This window comes from Agelaius phoeniceus, chromosome 3 (genome assembly GCF_051311805.1).
Source record: "Agelaius phoeniceus isolate bAgePho1 chromosome 3, bAgePho1.hap1, whole genome shotgun sequence".
In the NCBI taxonomy this organism is placed as follows: domain Eukaryota; kingdom Metazoa; phylum Chordata; class Aves; order Passeriformes; family Icteridae; genus Agelaius; species Agelaius phoeniceus.
The window spans coordinates 22,327,996-22,352,371 of NC_135267.1; the positions used below are offsets into that span (position 1 = coordinate 22,327,996).

Below are 24,376 nucleotides of genomic sequence, written 5' to 3' on the forward strand. Positions count from 1 at the left end.
TTCATTCTTGTGGTAAGTCTGTCCCCTAAAATTAAGGTTACAGTTAATTCTGAAACTACAGTTCACAGCTGCTTATTTTTTTTCCTGGCCCCAGTATAACAGCAAGATATTTGATGTGCCAAACGTTTGGCACACCTGGCTGAAACTGTGCCATATCTGAAACTGTGTTTACCTTTCCTCCCAAAACTGGAAGGAAATTAATCCCCATTGCTGAGTCGTGACAAACTGAACAGGCATTGTGTTCGCTTCTGACAAAAGTGTGTGTCCAACATAAAACCTGCTTAGGAATGTTTTATTTCATCATAGGAAGAAATACACATTTTATCCTGGTGTCTGTTTGCTCAGTTTTGAAAAGGACATCTGTTATCTGGATGTACGTTGCATGTACAGACACTGAAGTACTCAGTCATGAGGGTAGAGTTTTTTCAACCATGGCTGCATAATGTACTTTGATCCATCATATCCACTGAAGTAGGTTTCCATATCAGGGTGATACACCTGAGAAAAAAATATTTCAAGTTAAAGAAGCATTAGAATTGGAAATAAATATAAACTGATACTTAAATGAAGTATTGAAGTTACTACATTGTTTGAAAACTCCTGATGAGTTTTTAATGTACATAGAGGTACTTTCAATGGCATTTTCTGTGTACCATAACTGAATTTCTGTCATCAGAATAGCAACTCTCTCCAAGTACTTCACAAATGTTGAACAGATCTCATGAGATGTTACAAGCTAGATTTACACCAGCATCAGTTTTTAAAATCAGCACTGTTTCTTACTGAAGTAGTTCCCACTTGTGTTGCTCTAACTTGCGAACCTCTAACACTTGTTAGAGGTATTTGGTATTTCTTTTAGCTGGATCAGTTATCTAATCCAATGAGGCAGCAAGAACAGTAAAGAAGCGGTGGGGGAGATGGTGAAGACAGACCCAGGTGATGACCTTAGGTCCAATATGAAGATGCAAAACCACCAAGGACAATCCAAGCCTTGTCTTGATGCAGGAAGCCTGCAGTGAGTGGCTCAGAACTGTCAGCTGGGAAAGGGTCATGACAAGTCTAAGCATTTTCTGATCTTTCAACTCTTCAAGAAATTACTGTGCCTATTAGGCTGTACAAAAGGCTGGGTGAGGGCAATCCACAGACCTTTTGAACTTGAGACATGACTCACCATCTATTAATAATTTCAGCTAGACAACTTTGAAATACCTGGTTTTGTGAGCTTGTTACCAATAGTTTCTCCAATAATCTTCATGGAGAATTAACCTGTCACGTGGGCGAATAAAGCAATTTGATACCTTAAAAGCTAATTCCACAAGGTAAATATTTAAGATGAAGTATCTGTTTCTCCTGATGGAATACAAAGGAAACTGAAGGTAGCCAGCTAACTGGCATAGTGGAAGGTGCATTTTTTAGACAGTGTGGGCAGAATCCAGTTTTAAATATTTATGATACTCATCTGGAACAGCATAGTTTCTGCTCCTAAATTCGTGCATGTTGGCATATTCTATATTACAATTGATGGCTAAACCAGAATGGACTGAACTAAGGCTTCTCCCAAGTAAAAGAGGTGATTGTCACACTGTGCTTGAGAGGAGTCCTTTATGTGCAGCAGCACAGTTTTGAGAGAGAGCATGGAGAGTCTTCAGGCTAGTCTGACTTACACAATTCCTTTGGAGGGTTTTCCCAAAAGGCAGAGGAATGTGCCAATTTTAATCTGCTCTGTTTGACTAGACCAAGTGTCTCCTGTTAGGTGAATGGTTCATCTACTTGCTGTTTTTTAAAATACAGACCCTGCCACTGTCCAAAGAGAAGGCATCCACAACAGATAAGGCTTCCCTTGCAAAAAGCCACCTGTATGTGGCATGCATGCCTGAAGGCTGTTTTCTGGCTCAGAGTCTCAGACTAGTCTAAAACTCAGGTGTGCCTTGCATAAGCCAGGAATCAAAAGCTACTTCAACCCTGATACACAAAACAGAATTTTTGGCTCCCGAAGAATTTTCTAGTTAAGAAAGGAGACATTCTTCAGTCTGGGCAGCAGCTGTTTGAAATGGAGATTTTTCAGAGTAGAATTGAGAAACTAACATACTTTACTAGCTGCCCAGAAATCACAACAGCCAAACATAATGGAAATCAAGTTGTTAAAACACTTACAAACCTCAGCACTTGGATACTTTAAAGTGGGTACTACCTGAGTTTGGTCATTTTTCGGCTTCAAAAACCCATGCTTGAAAGTACAGCAGTAATTTGTTTATCTGCTTTCTCTATTAGTTTTCACTAATTTTGCATCCTAGCTGGTATCTATTAAGCCAAAGGTCAGCCAACTTTTAAACATAAAGGGTAACAATCAAGTTGCAACTGAATAAATACTACCTCTAATCCCATAATAACTGTTATCTCTTCCTCAGAAACATAAGCGGTAGATTTGCCAAATCCATTTGCTTTGTTAATTAGAATTCGATAGTGAGGAGTGTCTTTTAGATCCTGTAAAAATAGAAAGAAAATAAATAGCCTCAAAGAGAGATGATGACTAAAGATTACATATTATAATCAGTTAACTTTCAGTGGGCTTACAGAACCTAAATCCCCTTGAGATACATGTGTGTATATATGTGTGTGTGCATATACAGCCAGTTCATTTTTATGATTTTACCAGTGTCAGAATTAAATATAAAGCAATCAGAACTGCAACACACGAAGTTCTTGGGATATCTGAAACATTTTTTAAGTTTAATTAACCTTTTTTTTGCACAGACCAGATTTACACTATCCTTGCTTTTTGTACATAGGCCCAATGGCGATCTGCTACCACCCTTTTTCCTTCACAAGTGACAACTAAACTCCAAGAGAGGAAGAGACAAGTTTAGAACATAGTGCCACCTCCAACAACCATGGTCCCTGGAAAGAGCTAAGGCTACTTCTATATGTATATATATACCTGAATCTTCCAACAAAGAAGTGCCTGTGAAAACAAATCCTGGGCCAGGGAATATGGGCCGTGCTATTCGCTGCTATCCATAAACATTCCTGCCCTAAGTAACCCACAATCTAAACACATAAAAGTGATGGATGAATACAGATGGAGTTTATGAAGCAATCAGTATTGATCAATGAACAGGCATGGCCTCTGCTCAGTGATTTCATAAAGATCTGGAAGTCAGAGGAAGGCAAGGAAAACCTGGCTGATGTTTTGAGGGATTTACAAGGACCAAGCTCAGTAGGCTGCAGCCTAAATGTCAGAAGGCATTTTGCAAAGTGCTTATGACATGAGAGGCAAAGGCAATTAAACCTCAAAACCAGCAAAAGACGCTTAAACCCCTTGTCATCGCTCTTGAAATTAAAACAATAAAGATGAACACAAGGCTGGGACAGCAGAACAATGTAAGGGACATAAAAAGAATCAATGCCTGCTAAGAAATTTTTGGGGGTTCAGCTGGTGATAACACTACAGAGGGGAGAAAAGAAAGCAAGGATGCAGGTGTTTTGGAGGCCAAAGATGAGGGACAGTTGGATAAAACTACATCAGGGAAGGAAGCAAAAGCACAAAATGGGACTGAATGTCAGTTCCCAGCTGAACATGAATGTTCTGCTATAGGCAAAGATTTTCATGTTTTCTTCATTTTCAGTTCTCTGACTTAATAATTAGTGTCTTCCTGCCACTTAAGCAGCATGTCAGTGGCATATAGAGTGTGCAGCACTGCATTACCAGATTAGCACTGTCAGCAAAGATTTAGCATTTGATTTTCAAATACAAGGACTTAAGCAAGAGAAATTCAAAGGCTTTAAGAATTCTAACAAAAATGTGTTTTTAAATAGATTTACACTCCAAGTAACCAGATCCTCAAAAACATTGCTTTTTCACTGAAACTGATTAAACACAGAGGATTACTTGCATTTCTTAAGTGCAGTGAAAATGCCACCAATTATGGATAACCAGATAAAGGACTTAACAGCTTCTCAATTTTAGTGACATGGCAGGAGAAATCCATTCAGACATCATAGGTTGATGCTGGTAGTTCAAATACAACACTGTGTATAAAAAGTGAGTAGTTTTAATTTGAGATATGTCCACTACAGCCCTGACCAGTGAAGCTTAGCCACTAGTGGTGTAAAAGCCAAGCTATACTGGAACCACAGTGCAGAAGCAGCAAAGGTACCACTCAGCTGCACAGGTGATGCAGAACTCTGGAGCATTTCCCACTAGGATGGCAGGAAGTTGGTCTGTAACAGTGTTTCTGAGGGTATTTTAACCTGAGTTTATTCTGTGTATATATTAATAAAGCAAGAGTTTAGTACATTCAGACCTGTTTCACTGGAGGATATCTGGGTTGTAGTTGTTCTTCTGGAGTGTTAGCTTTTACATCCCATCCGACAATGACTCCTGAGTAGCCAAATCTTCTGTGAATTATTACCTGGCCCACACAGAACTTAATATATTCAGGCTTTGGACTGTGAACATGAGCTGATTCTAATTTAACAAAGAAAGAGACTTAGCAAGGATAAAAGTTTGATCAGTTATATTAAACATTTTAACAGAAATTATTCTGACTTCTACCTGAAGAGAACTGATAATTAGATTTATAGGGGAATTAAAGAAGAACGAGTGCTTCCCCCCCCCCCCCCAGAATATTAATTACTATATTTTATGAAGGAACATCCACTAAGAAACTTTTCTATTTGTATGCATTAGATATTACATAGGGATCTTAACAGAGTTTTAGAAAGCATTAACACGTGTATGCATTGACAATTACTTAAGCCTTACATACAATATTTTACAGTGCTTACATGTGGTAACTTATTGTAACATTTTTTGCCAGTTTAGGTCACAGAATTCTTCTATTCAGTCTGATTAGGGACTTTTTTCCAGGAATAAAGTGGTCAACTATTTCTTTTTCCTTCTATGAAATTGATCTAAATCAGTTCATTTGAATCAAGTGAAAGCTGCACCACTGTTTCATAGGTCAATACAAAATACATACACTGATGTATTCAGTAAAATACATACATATAGTTACATCATATTGATACTATTACACAACACAGGGAAGAGGCCTTGGGTTTTATGTTTACTGTTTTGTTTACTGAATATTATCAATCATGTTTAGAAAGATGAAAAAAGGAAAAAAGTCTGCCATTTACAAACTAAGTAAAGAAATCCACTATAGAAGCCTTATAGACAGCATCATAAGTAAAATATGAAAGGATTGCAGAAACTTCAATACCTGCAAGATAAGAATGGAGTTTTGCTTCATTGGCACTGCTTTTAGTTTTGTTCTCTCCATAGTACCAATTCCTAAAATGTAAAATTAATAACTCAACATACAAACAAGTTCTTTAGAAGCTGAGTTTTAATAATAATCAGAAGGTTAATTATCCTAAGTGGGATACTGCAAAGCCTTTGATACAAACTTCCCTACAATTTGAAGCCTGCATGAGTTTTACATAAAAACACTTCTAAGGAATACACAAGAAAAAGAAATTTGTTCCAACAGAAAAAAAAAAGTATGATCTAATTTCTTTGAATATCTTACTCTACAGTTGCATTAGAATTTTTATATCAGAGGAAATCCACTAATTTTATAGATGTGAACAAACACTGCTCTGCACTCTTCTTACAGTGTGATTCTTCAAAAGACTTCTTTTGTAAAGTCTTTTAAAATTGGTTTATACTGGTACGGACAAGGTGTCTGGTGATGAGTCCCTGCCTAAGGCTGCAGTAGGTGTAGCTTTTCCTTCTGCACTAGACTGAATTTCATCTGAATGTAAAAGGTGGGCAGTAGGAGACAGACATGTTTAGAAAGGGGAAATGGCTAACATTTTTCATTGCTGTAGTGAAAAAGAAAGTGTAAAAAAACCAATGAGAATATGGAACATTTCCTTGTGCTGGCAGTGTAACAGCAGCAGTCTACAAACAGAGGAGTTTGGGTAACATCCTGCATCCATACTAGCCAGCAAACCATTAGTGCCAAAGAACTACAGGTTGTCCTAGTCTCCTTCCTCTTTGATGGTGCCTTTCAGCACCATCACTTCACTACTCCCTTCACCCTGCCTGCAGGAAAATGAGAGCAGGTTCCTGTGCAAACAATGTTTTTTACAAAAGTTTTGGTTTAGCTCAAATGTGTAGAAAGACTTAAGGACGACAAGTACCTCTTAACAGAAAAAGGAATGGGCAAAGTTAAAACAGCAGCTAATATAGAAGGTCTCAAATGACATTATTTTTAGGATAACCAGTTCTTTATAAAATATTCAGAAGACACAGACACTATACTATATACAAACTATATACAAATAATCCAACTTAATCCAACTATATACAGATAATCAATGGATCATTTGATCTTTGCAGGCTTTATCTTAAGATATGCATGGAGCTTTCCACAAAGTTGAGAAGCAATTTATGGTGAACCTTAGAAGAGCACAGTTTCTGATTCCATTCATAGACCATTCCCTAGGTTTTGCTGGGAGCAAAACTAAGTTGGGATCCTCCACAGTTCAGAGGACTTGACACCATTGATTATTGTACATGGATCTAGAATAAAGGACCTTTAAAGGTCCATACAAAGTAAAACCTTTGGAGTATTTCTACTGTACATGAATTAAATCTCAAAAATAAGTCCATCAACAAACCAAAAGTCCATGAAGTCTTCTTAAATTAAAATGGTTTGTATGTATGAATGGATAGAATTTTACTTTTTCTAGACCAATCATTGTTATATGACCAATAATCAAAATTTTGCTACTTCTTAGCCCACAGATTTTCTGTCTGTGATTCCTAATTCAGATTTTGAACTTGAACTACAATATAGAGCATGAGATATCCATCCAATGCTAAAGCATCTGATGTGGCTAATTGTTCTGCCTTCAGAGTCAGATAAATTTTAAGGATAACACGTACAGGATTACTGGCATGAGTTACGTTTAGTTTCACATGGAGTTCAGTTTTGATGTTTGTTCAGAAAGTTCCAGATCAGTCTGAAGAAGCAAATGAGAGATATTTCCTCTTTGTCACTTACTTCCCCCAGAGCACATTTCCTGCTCAGAGCAGACCATGGCTGAAATCTCCTAGATGCAGCCGGTAACACCCTACCTTGTCTTTGAGAGCCACAGCTTTAAACCATCTGCCCATGCATCCAGACTCAAGTAAGATCTTGTTGAGATGCTCCAAGAGGCAATTATCCTTTAGGAGTAAAAATGGTCATCAGATTGTTTTTAAAACCTTCTCTAGTATTCTTATATAGATTTTTAATATTTAAGCTTTGAAGTTTCACTTCTGTAGCAAAGAGAAAGAAAAGGTCAGTGACCATGAACAATTTCTCCTCAAGATTAATATCAACACTGAAAATTAATATTCTTTCAGTCATCACTTGTACCAGTAAACCATATGTAAATTTTGGAAAATACCATTTTTCATTACAAGATTGCTTTCTTCCTGTACTTGGAACATAGGAATTGTTAAATTACATTCAGATTCTGCAGCTTCGACTGTTATTCGAGAATAGAGACCATGAGATATTTTTTAAATGGTGTACATAATCAAAATACTATTAAAAAAGCCTACAGGTTTTTGCATAAATCTAAATAATAAGTGGTTGACTCATTCCATGAGGCCTGAAAATTATTTCACTCTGGATCTTTATGCATAAGCCAAGCTTAGTTCTCTTTTCATCAGACCAATCTTTTGCTCTTCCTGCTTCATGCACTGGAATTCCACAGATAAACCACACAGCCAGCACACTGCACAGGCCACATGTACAACTGAGTCTCTCTTTGCATGGTTCATTTCAAGATGCCTGTGCTTGCCAATGGACACCACTGTCAAAAATTTGGATCTGATGTAATAATCTCCACTTTTTCTTTGGAGATATGTGTGTGGGATTCTGTCAATACACTGCTTCTTAATTCATAGATAAAATGGCACTCCTTACTTAGCTCTTATCATTGTCCCTGCCTTAAGTAATTTACTGTGAGTGAATTTTGTTGGTTAAGAGTCTGTACTGAGTCATACTGTGCAAGAAAATATTTTATAACAGTAAATGTCAAAGGGTGATGGAAAATCAGAACTAATGTTACTTAATCACTTAATTTTCATCTTTTGAAAGGGACATAACCCTGAGTAACATATATTGGAATGTCCCAAAAAAGAATGAGGTTAAGGCACCCATGCAGATTAATAAGATTTTTATGTGAAGAAATCAACAATTGCTATTTGAATTTTGAAACTAAATACAGTCATATTAAGCCACAAAAATGCCTGAGGTGTGATTTAAATGTTGGTTTTGTATAGGAATAGCCAATCCACCCACACTTCAGCTTTCCAGGACAAAGTGTCATTGGGGATGAGGAAGAGAACTCTCTTATAAATAACTGCAGTAGGGAAGGGGAGTCTTACAACCTCTCTGTTATTTGGGTGCGCTCGGCAGAGTCCGTTCCGTACCACTGAGATATGAAATACTGTGCAGGAAGAGCAAAGAGCAGCATGGAAATCTGCAGAGCTGCAGCTGCATTGATGTGAGGCATTCCAACAGGAAGTTTTGTCAAAGATACTTCACTGCTCCCTACTCTGAAAAGAGGAAGAGAAAAATTTTAAAAAGAGATAAAATAAGTAGCTGCGAGCTTTGCTAGATGTGTTGAACTTAAAAGTTTCCTTCAGGTTGCTTTGCTGGTTCACAACATTATGTGCAATCTGTACTGAGGCATTTTGGCTACAGCTGGAGCACATTTAATTTAGGCCACTTTAACTCCATTAAATTTCATGGTACTTACAAAAGCTAATAGAAGACTAAAGTACACAAGACAGCAAAAACCTGCTTTTAAGATTTATACAGGCATCTCTTTTGTCTGTAAACAGAGGGGGGGAAAAAGAAAAGAGGAACTGGGAATTTGTATGGTTGTCCAATTTACAGTAAAAAGCTGCTGTCCGTGAACCAAATTATTTGTGCTGCTTTGTCATCTGGTTGAGTGCATTAAACATGTCTGGCATACCAGATTGATGGCCTCAAAAATAATCTGTTTGCATTCAGTGATAATTGCACATCTGACAGAACTAAGGGGTTTTTCTTTCAGGCTGAAGGCACTTAGAGCACTGTACCAGGTTGATAATGTGCCACAGTCCCACCACTGGATTAGAAAAGGATTTGGCATCACCTCTCGTTCCCACAGGCATCTGAAACACCATACCAGTGCATATTCATGGCTCTTCCCTCCTTCCTCAAACCATCAAGATATTCACCTTCACTTGAGGACTGTCTTTACATCTGTGAGGCTTTTTCAAATCAGAACTAAGACATGCTGGAATTTGAGACTTGTGTCTTTTACGCAGGTGTTGTCAGAGTACCTGGTTTACTGCAGCATTCACCCGCTCTCTGTTCTCCAGGAGCAGCTGGTGCAGCTCCTGCTCTCTCCTGGAGTGGAATACTCAGCCCACAAGCAAAAGCAATTCACTACAGTTGTGTCCAAGTTGCTTCTAGATCCTGCTGTCCTAATTTATATAATATGCAAAATAATTTGGGTTACTGTAATATACACAGCACATATGCACATGGGAAGGTAGATTTATGAAAACTGCCCAACAAAAGCAGTCAAGATCACAAAGAGGAGGTTCAAAGAATATTGTAAGGAATATGGAAACGTCTTAGTGTGTGATGAAGCCTTACTACAAACTGTATTTTTAACTTCTGCATCATCTGCTTTGGAGCCACCAGTAAAGAGAAAAACATTTCCTAATCACCTTTTAGACGTTATCAGTAGCTGTAGAGTATTTGTTTAGCCTTGCGTGTTGTGGGGGGAGGAAGAGTCACAGTTGAGCCAAATAGCCATGAGCACCCTGGGGGACTGGACAGGAGCCGGGGGTCGCCGCCGCGCTGCCCCCTGCACTTACACAGTAGGGCAGTACAACTTCTGCCGCCGCGCATCTTCCTCCTGTCTCTGAAATCGGCATTTTGAGCAGCCGCATTCCCCAGACAGAAAGGATGCGGTGGCACACAGCGAGTTAGCCCGAATCAAAACATTTTTGTGCATATTTGGAAGCACCCGAACGCCCGCAAGAAGCGCGCTGTGCCTGCAGCCCCCGAGCGGGGACCGAGCCGCAGCAGCCCCGAGACGGCAGCGCCCGGAGAGAGCCGCAGCTCCTCTGCTCCTGTCCCGGCTCCCGGTGAGCCCCCCCTGCTCCTGCCCCGACTCCGGGTGAGCCCCCCCTGCTCCTGTCCCGGCTCCCGGTGAGCCCCCCTGCTCCTGTCCCGACTCCCGGTGAGCCCCCCCTGCTCCTGTCCCGGCTCCCGGGGTGAGCCCCCCTGCTCCTGTCCCGGCTCCCGGGGTGAGTTCCCCTGCTCCTGCCCCGGCTCCCGGTGAGCCCCCCTGCTCCTGCCCCGGCTCCCGGTGAGCCCCCCTGCTCCTGCCCCGGCTCCCGGTGAGCCCTTATGCTCCTGTCCCGGCTCCCGGTGAGTTCCCCTGCTCCTGTCCCGGCTCCCGGTGAGCCCTCATGCTCCTGTCCCGGCTCCTGGTGAGCCCCCCTGCTCCTGTCCCGGCTCCCGGTGAGCCCCCCCCTGCTCCTGCCCCGGCTCCCGGTGAGCCCCTCTGCTCCTGTCCCGGCTCCCGGTGAGCCCCCCTGCTCCTGTCCCGGCTCCCGGTGAGTTCCCCTGCTCCTGCCCCGGCTCCCGAGGTGAGCCCCCCCTGCTCCTGTCCCGGCTCCCGGTGAGCGCCGCTCCCGGCCCCTCACCCGGCACGGCTCGGCCCGGCCCGGCTGCGCGCCCACGGGCGGCAGGTGGGGCCGAGCAACAACGCCCTAAAGGAGCCCGGAGAGGCGAGCGTCGAGCCTGAACCGGGGCCGGGCTCTCAGCCGGGTTGGGAGGTTGCCCCCTGCTCTCGGCTTTCCCTCGCACAAAAAGCTTTCAGGGCAGAAGGATTTCTTAATCTCAAAACGCAACAAACACCCCCGTGGACTTTACACCCCAACAGTTTTAAAGAGATTAAAATAAAGAAATGAAAAGTTCTAAGTTATTTATTCGGACTAACTTAAAGAAAGTAACATTTTCAACTTCCTTACCTAGGTATTTTTTTCTGTGAATGTGGATGAACAAGTGGCTTGAACCGGTATGAACAGAAGTCCGGTGGTAGTTCTCTCATGTGATGTTTATGCAAAATATGTTGTAACCCTGTAACCCATCCTCATGCCGTGCCTCTCTCTACGCTGTTGGTACTTCAGAGAGCTCCTGGTGCTGCCCCTGGCCCGGCATTGTCACGGCTGGATGCCGGCACAGCCGAAGCAGGAGCGTCCTCGGTGGTTTCCGTAGCACACGTGTCAGCAACAGAAACTCCGGGGCTGCCTCTGCTGGGCTGCTGCAGGGGGGTCAGACCCGGCCAGGAGCCCCATCTGTGTCACGGATTGCTGTGCTCTAAATTCAACTGCAACCAGATTCACTGATGGCACCCAAATCAGAGTGGGAGCAAACAGAGGAGGCAGACTCAAACTGCAAATGATCCAGAGAGATCAGAGCAATGGGAACATTATAGACAAGAAGAGAAATTCATCAGTGGCAAACGTTGAGCCTTACCAAGAGAAAGGAAATGCTCTAGCCATCACTTTCTCACAAGAGAAAGGAAATGCTCTAGCCATCACTTCTCACTGAGCACAGCTCTCCAAAGGGCAAGACTCTGAAAAAAACCAAAAATGTTACCAAGCCATACCTTGTGAACATGTGGGAGCTAAGGGCCCAGGCCTAGGATGAAATTTTGTTGATGGATTTAAACCTGTGCAACATGGCAGGAATTCCCAATTGAAAACTCACATGAATACTAGCCTACACTAGAAATACAAATTCTACCTAAGAAAAATAGTTTTTTAATCATAGAATCATAGATGGTTTGAGTTGGAAGGGACCTTTTCAAGGGCACCTAATCCACCCCTCCTGCAATAAGCAGAGACATCTTCAGCTAGATCAGGTTGTTCAGAGCACCCTATTTGCCTCACAGAGCCCACCCCAAGGAGAACAGACTCATTTGGGACATCGTGGCTGTGTTTGCATCATCAGTCCCAGGCTGCAGTAAATTCTGGGACCTACCAGCTCCCTTGAGCAAAACCTCAGGAGCCATGCAAACACCTGATCCTACCTCAGGGTGGCTGAAGGTCTTAGTGTGACTCAAGCAACTTATTACTACCCAAACATTAAGACATCTTCTTAACACAAAGTAGATCAAATTGCAAGATGCTTCTTTCACAAAACAGCTTACTGCCCATGTGCTTGAGCAGAGATCTTCAGTGCAAGAGCCAGAAAGAAACCAGCCGTGTGTGTTCTGTCATGATGCAGAGGTGGGCAAAGAGGCCAAAGCCAGAGGAAAATTACAACTTCGTAAATTAGCATGCAAGAAAAAAGAAACAATCTTGACCATAACACAATTTCAGATGATCTGCCCTTTCTTAAGACAATGCTTGTGTGAATTTTTTAGTAATTTTTCCTAAACAACCACTGATTTCCCTTGTAAACTTTATTGATCAGAAGAGTTTAACATTGGCACACATTTTACAGCCTCAAACATTTTACAAGCATCAAACAGCATAAATGTTTTGAGTTCCAGATATTTAATCTTTCCCCATGTACTTGTGCATGCAGACTAATTGCTGTCAATGAAGGACAACAACAGTACAGACTGCACATCTACCCAGCTCCTCATGTTGAGATTTCAGCTGGGTAAAAATAGGCAGTGTATTAAGAGGCAATCATTAATTAAGGACTTCTAAGTAGCTCTTTTTTTAAAGTTTTTGACAGCTGTATTCCAATTCTTAGCAGTTCATGGAAGTTTACTCCATCTTCTTTAAGAGTTAAGAGAATTCAAGTTTTGAATAAGGTGCTCAAATTACAGAAGAATAACCCCACTAGATTTCTCTGCTACAGAATACAAATACAGTAATTCTTTCTAATATTTTAATCAGATTCTAACCAGGTTTGTATTTTAAGTTCTGTCTTTATTGTTTTGAATATCCTTGTTCAAAGTCAGATTCCAAGATCTGAGACAAAACACAAATTAACAGCTGAGGTACTGCAGAAATTTGATGCTGAATGAGTTGGTTACCTGCCTCTTGCTTCCTCCTTCTTGGGTTTTTTTTTTTTGGGTTTTTTGGGGGGGTTGGTTTTTTTTTGTTTGTTTGTTTGTTTTGGGTTTTTTTGTTTGTTTGTTTGAATGAGTTGGTTACCTGCCTCTTGCTTGTTTGTTTGCTGAATGAGTTGGTTACCTGCCTCTTGCTTCCTCCTTCTTGGGTTTTTTTTTTTGGGGGGGGTTGGGTTTTTTTTGTTTGTTTGTTTTGGGTTTTTTTGTTTGTTTGTTTGTGGGGTTTTTTTGTTATTTATGTATCTAGCTAAAGTAAAATGAGAGGCCAACAGACCAAGTTTAGGTAAAATCTTTCCATTTCAGAGACAAGAAAAGGAAGCATGAAGGAAGTTTGTATGGCTGTTACCAGAGTAGGAACATCATTCCCAAATTCTCTACCCTGTCATCCCTTCAGCACTCACACAGATTTCAAAGTATAAGAGAAGATTCATAAATTCTCACTACAGCCCTTTGAAAAAGTAAATTAAGCCTCTTGCAAAGATTTCTTAGCACAATATTTCTCTGAGCTAGAAAAACAACCAGACGTTTTGGGCTTTGAGTTCACTGTTAACAGTAGTAAAAGCCACAAAAATTATATTTTGCATCATAATTTGTTGTACAGTAATTCAACTTTATGCTATTTAAATTCCAGTCACATTGTCCATTGCTTGCTGGCACTTGCTTTATTTTCACATTTGCTTCAACTAGCAACATTGATTAATTTTTAAATGCATTACACTTTGCTCATTTATCTTTGGAAAAAGTGACAAACATTTTTTGCAAAGCTCATATTGATGGCTAGAGCAGTGAACACCAGCTTTGGCACAAAAACTTTTCACTTTGAAAGCAAAATGGTCAACTTGAACGACCAGACAATTTCCTTCATTTAATGAGCATTAATGGTCTGTCCTGGTTAGAGGGGTGGAATCAGCCGTGTGGGTGTGGCCAAGTTGTTTTTCTGTATCACACACGGCACTCACCGGGACCTGGGCTCAGCAGGAAAAGCCAGGCACCCTTACTGGAAGTTGGCCACTTTTGCCTCTCCTGCTTCAGCAGGAGGGTGACAGCAAAGGACCTGGGGACTCCATCCTGGGATGCTTTTCTGGGACATGGCTGTGGCATGGCTCCCCTGCAGGGCCCTGCAGGGACAGTGATCAGGGACAGCATGAAGCCAGCATCCCAATGGGACCCTCCTCTCCTGCCCTGGTGTACAGGAGCATTGGAAGCAACAGCAAATGCACAGAACTGAGCCTGGCAGAGCAACCCCTACTCAGATGACTCAGCTTCCAGGGAGGGTTGTCTATCACTGTTTTCCATTATTTTGGGCTGGGAAATGTTAGCCATGGGAGCAACCCCACCACACTGCCTTTTTTTCCTGACTATCATGTGGGCAGCATGCAGGAATGATCATCCTATTGCCTTGGTCTGGAAAAACCACATGGACACAACCACAGGGTATGTTCACCACCACCTTTGTTCTTGTTATTCCTGGTGGTGAATACCTTTCTGTGGGTATAAAACATCTTCTCTTTTTGTATTGTACTGTGGGTGTCTTATTCCATCATTTCCTGTTTCAGTAAGTTGTTATCTCTCCCCATAGTCCCTCCCTTACTGGAAGGGGCAGGGGCTGGGGTGTGGCTTGTTTGGAGTTTAATTTCCCGCTGATGTTAAAATCAGCACATGCCCCAACAACATTGTCAGGTACCAACATCTCACAACATCTGTTAATACTAAGCAAAGTCTTGATTTCTACACAAAATGAAAGAACTACAGTAGGTTTCCAAAATATACCTGTCACAGAAATGGCAACAGGGATACAATTGTATTTTAAGGATTCTGTAGTGTTACACAGAAAAATATTTTTAGATATTTTCAAATCAAAGGAAATGTTATTAAGACTATTCTCAGTAACCAAACTAAAACCCTAGATCTGGAGTGGCTGATGCTTGGATGAGCACACCACTGTTACTGTTGTGCTGTAATACTGGAAATGTACATTCCACAGAACTACCAGCTCCAGGACATAACAGCAGCACCAAAGTGTGTCATATTTTCAGTATTCTTAAATTATTTTCTCCAAGTAGAATGCGCCAATGAGCAAAACTCACATGCTCGGGAGAGATTTTTCCTCAGTTGTTAAAACAAGTCTTGCTTTTGCCAGACTTCACATGGAGTCTGGAAAGTCACAGGGAACTCAATTCATTCCACATTCCTGTCCCCCAGAGGCACACATACCTGCATCTGAGTGAGGCTCTCTTCCATCACTTCCTTGGGTTTTCAGGTAAGGAACGTAAGGAAAAGATCATCTGATAAAGCAAATAACGTGAAATTAAACAGAATCCACAATTCTTTTTTCTTTCATCTATTGAACAGAAAAATGTAGATATAAACAAACTAACCCTGCAGTTTAGTGAAAACACATCCTATGTTGACTTTTCCTTGCATTGCCCACTCAGGGCAGCTAGGCTGCAGACCAGTAATCTGCAGGAGGGAGGCAGGGGATCCTCTCTGCTTAAGTGTTTCTAGTGTCTTCTAGAGCTGTTGGGAGCAGGGATTTCCATGGATGGGACATAGCTCTGGTACAAACAGTTGTCACCTGAACAGGGAAGGCTTCCTGGAGGGTTAGAGGCAGTGCCCTGGTGCACACATGGAAGTGAGCTAAGAGGACTCAACGAGGTGTCTTCAGTGACAGATGCTACTGCTTTATATTGCCTCTTGAACTGCAGGGTTTAGTGAAAACCCTTACCAAACAGCAAATTCTGATCTCTCTTCAGAGTCAGAGAGTGCTCCAGTTCCAGTTCTGTCTGTTCCCACTTACCAACTCACTATACCATCCTACCAGATACAGCTATTCCATATTCCACAGGGAATCAAGAGGAGCTGAATTTAAGGAGTTCTGAAAAACACACAACCAATCATCCCACAGCACAGTAAATTACCAGATAGAAGCAAACACTGTTGGACAGCTTAGAAAAACATGTTTTCTATTTATTTAAAAATAAGTTTGTAGTTACTACATTGCAGTGACAGTAATTCTTACACATACATTCTAGTTTGTATAAAAGGATTCAAAGTATTATGCATCAAAACTAACATAGAAAGTGTCCACATAACAGTAAAGAAATTTCCAATCCATATGTACAAAAAGAAAGGGCACTGTTATCCTGGTGAGATACTTCAGGTTATATATAACATGATAATCTAGATTTCTGGAAGGAAAAAAGCCTTGATAAAGCTAAAGAATTATAGTTTTCAAAACTGTTACTCATTACATACAACAGATTTGTGTTTTACATAATTCTGTACAAAATAAGTGTAATTTTTAATCTGAAAATCTGTCAGTTTTAAAATTAACCTTTCTAGGTAATTTACTTGAAGTTGAGCTCCATTCTATACATATTGAAACATTATGACAGAATTTAATTCACACATGATCATTATCCAGTTGTCCACCACACTTCTGCAGTTTTAGTATGGTCCAAAAATGTAACTTCTGTATGGTCTCAATGCATTAGCAAACCAACCTGCACAGTTGTAAGCACAAAACAGTACGTGTACATCACGCAGTACATGATGGGTACTTCTATTTCCTTCTACTCCTAATTTGTGTGACCTCATTCTTTGTTCTTTCAGTGTAGAAATTCATAGTATAGTACTACTTTCCCTCCCTAAAATGTATTGTTTGTATTAATTGAAGTGAATTTCCTGATGTATTTATCTGCATTAAAAAGGACCCAAATGACTACTTGTCTCACTACATATCTCCTAAAAGCTAAATTTATTCACCCTTATTTTATTGCAGCATATAAGGTTTCTTTCTAGAGTGCCTTGAGGCTGTTAGAATCTTGGGAAAAGGGGGGGGAGGTGGTGAGGGGGAAGCAGCTAATCACCTTTTTCTGCAATTTAAGATGTCTTTTAATCTGGCTTCCTGGCATGTTTCCTTCTCCAACACACTGTAAAAGTGACATGGCGAATTCCTGCATTAAATCCAGCAGAAACACAAGAGCACCTGGAGGTTAGCTCTGGTCTAAAAGCTACCTGCTGATTTCCCCCAGACATCATAGAAAGTCAGCAAGCTGTATTCACAATTCAAAAACAAGAAGCTACGTAAGCTGTCAGTGCCAGATTTGTTACTTGAAACACATTGTCAAGCCTTGACCAGATTTATGAAATGTAATCCACTTTCCTCTGCATATGAACAAACAAGTATATACAGTAATTTACAGCAGAAAACTAACAGCCCTTTTATCAGTTGAATATCTAGGTCCCCTTGGAAACCAAACTGTTACAAGAACTTCAGGGATAAAAGAAAATATATACTCATTTTACACAGTTCATTTGTCTTCATTTTGGTCATAAACAGAAAATGAGCTTTTGCTGTTTCTAGGTGAGTTTTCAAAACCCTCTACCTTTTCTATCACAGCACTGTAGCAGAGTTATAATTAAAGATTTTATAACACTGTTAAAAAAAAGCAAAAAGAAAAACCTTTGACAATCTACTGTCAACAAAAATACACTATTTTAGAATAAGGTAAGGACTCGGGACACAGTGTAAATATTGTGGTATGGGTATATTTTAATTGACCAGTGATGTTAAAATTACCTCAGCAAGATTCACATGCTACAAATAAAATGTGAATGCTGATGAAAGGGAGCTTAAAAACCTCTCACCTCCAATCTACCATATAAATACAGGGTGAAAGGGGTCCCATCCAGTTAAGCCTATTGCTTTTGAAGAACCAATCAACTATTTAACATGTGCCTAAATTCAAACTACACACTAAAGCATTTACTTGTAGTCCTCAATCCAACAAATGTGAGCAAAATATTTAAAAATGCGGTGCAAAAATCCTAACTAGCTTGAAATTACTGAATGGACAGACTATTTTTTGTGTTGCATGTAGTCCTTTTTTGGTAAGACAAAAGCCTCTGGCACAGAATTGGTACTTAAAAATATTTGTACAGCAGTATAGTGAATAAACTGTCTCTACACTACAATTTATTTTTGAATAGATATTAATATCTATACGTGCTGCATCAGGGTCCTTCATCAATTAATAGCTTTACAAATATTAAGCCATAGTAATATTTAACTCAACCAACTCAACCTTACAAGTCTACCAACAAACTGATCACAGGTACAAACCGGACACTGTACAAATAAACATCTGTAAATCTTTATCACAGCAGTCAAATCACTGGAGGAAGACATTTCTCTGTAAGTTGTATCACTGGTCACTGCCGAGTGACAAAGAGCTCTAGTTCAATATTGACAATAATAATGAACACTACAGTGGTAAGATTTCAGTTCAGTTCCCAGAGAACACACTCACAACAGAAACAGAGTGGGGTAAAGAGTTGTTAAGTATGTAGGCACAGGCACAATGATTCCTGTTAAACATTTAGAGCACACTTAGGACAGAAGCAGAAGTATTTCCTCACTGGCAGTTAACACACTGTTATCCAGATACCACTCAGGAGCAAATACCAATTTTAACGTTTCCCAGTATAGCACAGAAGTACCAGAACAGTATCCTCATATCCATGTCAAATATAAACGAATTTAATGAATAAAACTGAGTTAATTGCTGCCAGATCATTTGCATGTATGTGGCCGTGAAGCTATGTTATTTACAATGCAAATGTAAAACAATCACATGAGGTTTTGATACTCCATTTTCTGAACCAGTTGTTAGGTACTTGAGATGGCATTATAAAACATGCATAACTATAGATCTTAAATTATTTCAGAACACTGACCAATAGTTTATTGCTCACATTTAAAATCTAAGACTCTGTAATCAAAAGCTCTTTTTCTGTATTGATACAGTATCTTACAACCACCTCAAATAATAAATTTTTCCCCAACCAAAATACAGTCTGATGGTGACTAAAGTCTCATAAATAAAGTTTGCAACCTAGTGAAATTAAATTATAAAAAATATAAATTTTAAATAAATCTGGTATTAATTTCTAATACATGTTTAGCGTTGCTTCTATAAAAAATTGACCCAAATTATCCACAGTTTATTTTTAAAGGAAAAACATTAATGTGTCTAATAAGAATCAAATAGTTACTGGCTAAAGTCACCGATATTACTGGGTGGGAAGCAGTACCCATGTTCTGCAGGTAAGGCCTTCTACCTTTGTAAAATTAAGATGTACACTCCTCTCCCTGCTGTTAAGGGAACACAGATTATTTCAGTCTCCAAAACTTACACACATGGTATTTTTGATATATAAATATATACATAAACATGCCATATAAAACATTATTACAAACAGAGTAAATACAGAAAATGAATTTTAGATATAATCTATTTTATATATTACAATGCAGATAACATCAGGAAATTACACATTTTCAAATGATTGCCTTCATCAGTGAGATTAGACAAAATTAACAAGTAGGATCAATCAGTTTTGAATTGTGAAGCTGTATTGCAACTGTACAAACGTAGCTTGTTATCTTACCACATGTTTAGTGACTCCATTTTAATCAGATGATAAAGAAATACTTGTTAGAACAAATAAATACACCAACAAATCAAATACAAACTATTCCCTGGCCCCCAAATTCAAATCCATAACAATTCAAAGAGGATCTGGAAAATATCTCAGCCATTTTTTGTAGCAAAATGAACTACCTAAAACTAGGTATGGTGGATACTCATCTGCTATCCACAGTAGCCTATTTATATTACTGTTGGTGGAAAATACCAATATTCTTTCTTCAAACTTTTAGGCTTTTTTTTTTTGTAAGAAAATAAAGAGTGAAGAATCAGGTCTCAAACACATATACAGAATCTGTGCAAATTTAATATCTTAATTCTGCATGTCTTCCCTTCCAGACAGTGCAGAGGATGTGTAAAAACAAAAAAAGTATAACCAGAAAATTTTGGTTACATTTTTGTACCATACCAGATCTCAGTAAATACCACTTCTCATGTATTTTTTTCCTTGAAACTGGACAATACTTTTTTAAGTGATAGAAAATGGTATTAAGGTTTGTTTGTAAAGGTATAAAATAACTAAATGTACCATAAACAAATAAATAACTGCTTTTCTTTTCCAGAGCAGTACATATAACAATACATTCCCCTAAGTCATATAGTTATTATTTACAATAGACAACTTAATTTTAGTAAGGATGCAAGAAATAATAGAATACAAGGCACAATCATTAAATGGAATTTTTCTTTAGGGTGTATATTGACATATGTCAGCGTGATATACCATAAAAAGTGCAGAAAAACACAATGTGCAATGAGACCACTGTATAAAACATGATTGCATAAAAAGTGATTTGGCCTTTTAACCCTAATAATTGAAAATAACCAATCTTCCCCTTAAAATTAAACTATAAAGTATGACATTTAAAATTTTCAATTCTAGTGCTATCTAAAAAATCCTGAAAAAAATTTATACCTGGGTAATATTTTAGACATATGTGTTTATGTATATATTAATATATACACATACACTATTCTTTGTAGGTCATTTCAGCCTCTTAAGCATGTCTAAAGTTGTAGAAACAACAATCAATCTGGATCAGAAAGTAAACATCATAATTCCATACCTGTCCTGTAATTTCCTTGAATCCTTTAACCAATTATACATTTAGACTAAAACATCTCTGTCAAAGGACCCCACCAGTGCATTATTTTCTACCAGAAGTACCAAAAAGGATACATTTCAGAACAATGTTAACAACTTACTATTTAAAACAAGACACAGCTTTTATCACTGCAAATGGTATGCTGTACTGACACTCAAAAAGAAAAAAAGGTTTTCCACTGCACTGATTCTCAGTCTTTGGCACAATAAACAGAGATTTAGTGATTGATACAAGAATCAAGGTCTGAAAAATTAGACATTAGTCAAACTTTTTCCAATGTGGATATATATATTTGTGATTACATTTTTGCTATGTTTGGCAGAACTTGGATAAACAATGGCCTGTGCTAGGCTTCTTTTGCAGCTGAACATTCCATCACAACTGAAATTAAACTTTTTCAGATTAGCAAAGTTTGGTATTTTATTATTTTATAGAAATGCAAGTGAATTTACTGCCACTTTTTGCCAAAGTCTGCCTTCCTAGGCGACTTGACTTTACAATCCAAGTGTACCTTGCTTGGTCAAAAATAGATTTCTGTTTTCAATTTGTGGCAATTAAAAGTTCTATTACCTTTTTCCAATTGTGTAGAGATATTACATACTACTTGAGCAGAGTAGCTCTGAACTCTGTACGTCAGTCAGAAATTGCTTCAATTATTCTCAACTGTGAACAAAATGACTGTTGAAATGTATAACCTATTTGGAGGGTAATAAATAGCAAAAGTTTAAAATATATATTTCTTTCAAAGAATGTTCTTTCAGTTTATCATTTTGCTAAATTTTTCTCCTCAAATCAGAACATAATCTTCTAACCCATAATAGCAGCAGGGAAGCAGAAGTCTGTTCTGCTGTTCCTTAACTGTACCTGCTTCATAGCATTCTGAAGTATAACCCTTGGTAAAAATTACCAACCAATTAAATTAGCTTTTGCTTTTTCAGTCAACTTTCGGACTCTGCCTCTGCTTGAAGTTCCAAAAGTTAAGGAGGTGTCTTCGAACAATAGCTGCCTTTGCTCTTCCTCAGAGTCATCTTCATTGTAAAAGGCTGTCCTCCTACCCTGGTTTCTAGTTCTCATGTGAGGTTCAGAATCTTTAAGCTCTTCAGAACCCTCCTCCATAGGCTCATGTGTCTTTTTCCTCCTGCTTCTTGTTTGCATTTTAACATTTGCAGGAGCTAAGAGGTCTGAGCCTGGCTGGCGGCTCTTGATCTTCCTTTTTGGCTTTCTACCCCCTCGGCCTTTTCTTTGTAACAAGTCTTCCTTCACATTATTTTCAGAAAGAGAATTGCATGCAGTAGAAACAGAGGCTTCCTCTGGTAAATCCGTTGTGGTCTGGATTGTATTCTGCTCTGCAACCTTTTGCTGTTCAACAATTTGTAGCTTTTTTGGTTTCCTGCCTCTTTTCTTGTGCACCACCACTTCACAGCTACTGTTATTAGTCTCCACCTTGGGCTTCCGTCCAGGACCTCTTTTAACTGGAGGTTTCAAAGGCTGTCCTCCATGTCCATTTACCTGAATGCTTCCTGATGCCAAAGCATTGTTCTTGCAATCTGCTGTAAAGAAATGGTACAGAAATGTACACGTCACATAACAGACTTGCATTTACATTCATTTTCACACTGCCTTAATAAAACTCTTACTAAAATATCTGAATGGATTCACAGTGATTGCCAATCTGTCAAAATCTAAGAAACCCAAAGCTGAGATCAGAGAGTTTTGTTCTACAATGGAATGAGGATTAACTTCTAGTTGGATTTAGCACATGGTAGCTGCAAGGAAAAAAACCCCAAGAAACAAAAAAAAAAAGCCAGGAAAAATGCAGGGGGGGGGGAAAGAAGGGAAAAAAGGGAAGAGCTGAAGGGTTTCTCAAATGATACAACACCAGTGGACAGAACTCCTATTTTGTATCTACAAAGATACTCTGAAAAGGTATCTAAAAGATACCTTTCTAAAAAGGTATCTAAAAGCAACCTTTTTAGAGTATCTAAAAAGGTATCTAAAAGATACCTTTTTAGATACTCTAAAAAGGTTGCTCAAGAAGCATTGGGCATGGTGCAAGGATTGGGAATGCTTCACAGTAAGTCATCTCTGGAGAAATAAAGATTTTCTTTCAACCTGAGGTACCATCTTTTGTATCAAATTTGTACAAATTTCTCATACCAACAGACAGCAGAATGTACTTGCTTGGAGACTTTTACAGGGTATGAGTTTTCATTATGTGAGGGGTAATCAATTTTCTCAGTGGGGCCTCTTAGAAAGATGTTCTGACACCACAGCCTTGCCTAAAATATGGCCAAGAACAGGCTCATAGCGAGCATGGTAGTTCCTGCAGCCCTTTCATGAAACACCCATGCACAGCTTCTGCTGTGTTTGAATGTGCACCATCATGCACCAAAAGCACAGGCCTCCTCTGTCCTATGAGTGGATGTAAGGAGACAGGACTATGTCAACAACATTCAGAAATCCCTGACATCCCATCCTGTAACAGCTGCATATTTAGCCATGCAATGTGGGAACAGCTGGGGCCCTTGTGAGAAAGCTTACAAGCAATGGACAGATGATTTCACTTATCAGATCAAGAGCTACTTTTTCAGAAGCATGGATGAGTAAGAAAGAACTCCTAGGGGAGAGGACTACAAGGAGTAGGCAGATTAATTAGATGGGACCCAATTTGCAGACTACTGTGTCCCCATTTTCAGAGAAAAGATGTTTAGTGGATCTACCTGTTTAAAGCATCTTATGAACATTTCAAAGCTCCTTCATAAACAGGAAAGCTTTCTGACTAGGAGATCTTATTTCAACCTCCACAGAAGCTTTGAATTTTAAGGTATTCTGACATCAAAAGACCAAGCAAGCTCACTCAGGAGATTTCATGAACTAGGTCCAAGCAGGCCATTCAAATATACTAAATAGAAGCAGTAAACACTGCATAGGTTTTTTTTTTCCTGTGCCAAAAAATGAAAGAATAAATTTGCAGCTGGGGTCCTCTGATCTTTATGCTTGCTGCTGCACAGAATGTCATCACACTCAGTGTTAGTGACCCAAATATAACCCACAGAAGTTTTATGTGATTAAACACACAGGATTTAAAGTGTGACCATGCAGAAGTCTGCTTTGGAATTTAGAAACTTTTAACATGACATTTGTAATAATTTAAATTAAGGTACAAGTTTGAGGTGCTCATCTCAAAATCATCTAAACAACAGTTAGCACACCATGGAAATGGTGTCAAAACCATGCTAATTCATCAAGAAGGAAACTAATGGTGACTGAGTTGTTTTGTTAGATTTCCCTATTCTGCAAAATCATCATGCATTCTAATTTCTCTACCCCCAAATTACCACAACTAAAGTACAACACTACAGTGACTACATCAATAACTCTGAGGGTGGGGAGGAAGTTCCAGAGAAATTTGGTACCTTGTGGATTAACAGTGGAAGATTTTACTTTGCGCTTGATTTGCTTCTCTTTCTCAGGATTTTCTTTCGTGGAGTTATTCCTAGTGTTATGACTGTAATCAGATGGGGAAGGGTTTGATACAATATTCTGGTTCTTGGAATGTTTGGTTGAATTCTCCAGTACTAGAAGGATAAAAAGAAAAAAAAATTAACTCAAGTAGATTATACAACATTCAATCTTGTTGGGCTAAAATGGAATTCATGTTCTACTACAAACAAT

The 24,376-nt window shown here is 39.2% G+C and overlaps 2 protein-coding genes across 4 annotated transcripts in view; both read right to left on the reverse strand.

The window, feature by feature from the left end:
* Nucleotides 1-277: 277 nt before the first annotated feature.
* On the reverse strand, nucleotides 278-11,312 carry LOC129119010 (uncharacterized). The gene is made up of 7 exons (XM_077174854.1): nucleotides 11,045-11,312; nucleotides 8,396-8,563; nucleotides 7,091-7,180; nucleotides 5,226-5,296; nucleotides 4,305-4,468; nucleotides 2,374-2,484; nucleotides 278-498 (listed from the first exon to the last, which is right to left on the reverse strand). The coding sequence occupies exons 1-7, from the start codon at nucleotides 11,122-11,124 to the stop codon at nucleotides 403-405; spliced, it is 780 nt and encodes a 259-aa protein (XP_077030969.1). The 5' UTR covers nucleotides 11,125-11,312; the 3' UTR covers nucleotides 278-402.
* Nucleotides 11,313-16,041: 4,729 nt separating this feature from the next.
* Nucleotides 16,042-24,376, reverse strand: part of PHIP (PHIP subunit of CUL4-Ring ligase complex) — a 108,852-nt gene continuing 100,517 nt past the window's right edge. For 2 of the 3 annotated variants that reach the window (XM_077174853.1, XM_054630703.2), the window contains exons 39-40: nucleotides 24,118-24,279; nucleotides 16,042-22,251 (exon numbers count right to left, since the gene is read on the reverse strand). In XM_077174853.1, coding sequence (XP_077030968.1) covers nucleotides 21,605-22,251; nucleotides 24,118-24,279 — 809 coding nt within the window. In that variant the 3' untranslated portion in view covers nucleotides 16,042-21,604. The remainder of the gene's footprint in view (nucleotides 22,252-24,117; nucleotides 24,280-24,376) is intronic. The other variant, XM_077174852.1, reaches the window with a different exon arrangement.

Coding starts and splice junctions, on each gene's coding strand:
- LOC129119010 (XM_077174854.1), bottom strand. CDS start 11,124: ATGAGAGAACTACCACCGGACTTCTGTTCATACCGGTTCAAGCCACTT. Junction 8,564..11,044: donor TCACAGAAAAAAATACCTAG/GTAAGGAAGTTG, acceptor TCCTCTTTTCAG/AGTAGGGAGCAGTGAAGTAT. Junction 499..2,373: donor CAGTTATTATGGGATTAGAG/GTAGTATTTATT, acceptor TTTTTTTCTCAG/GTGTATCACCCTGATATGGA.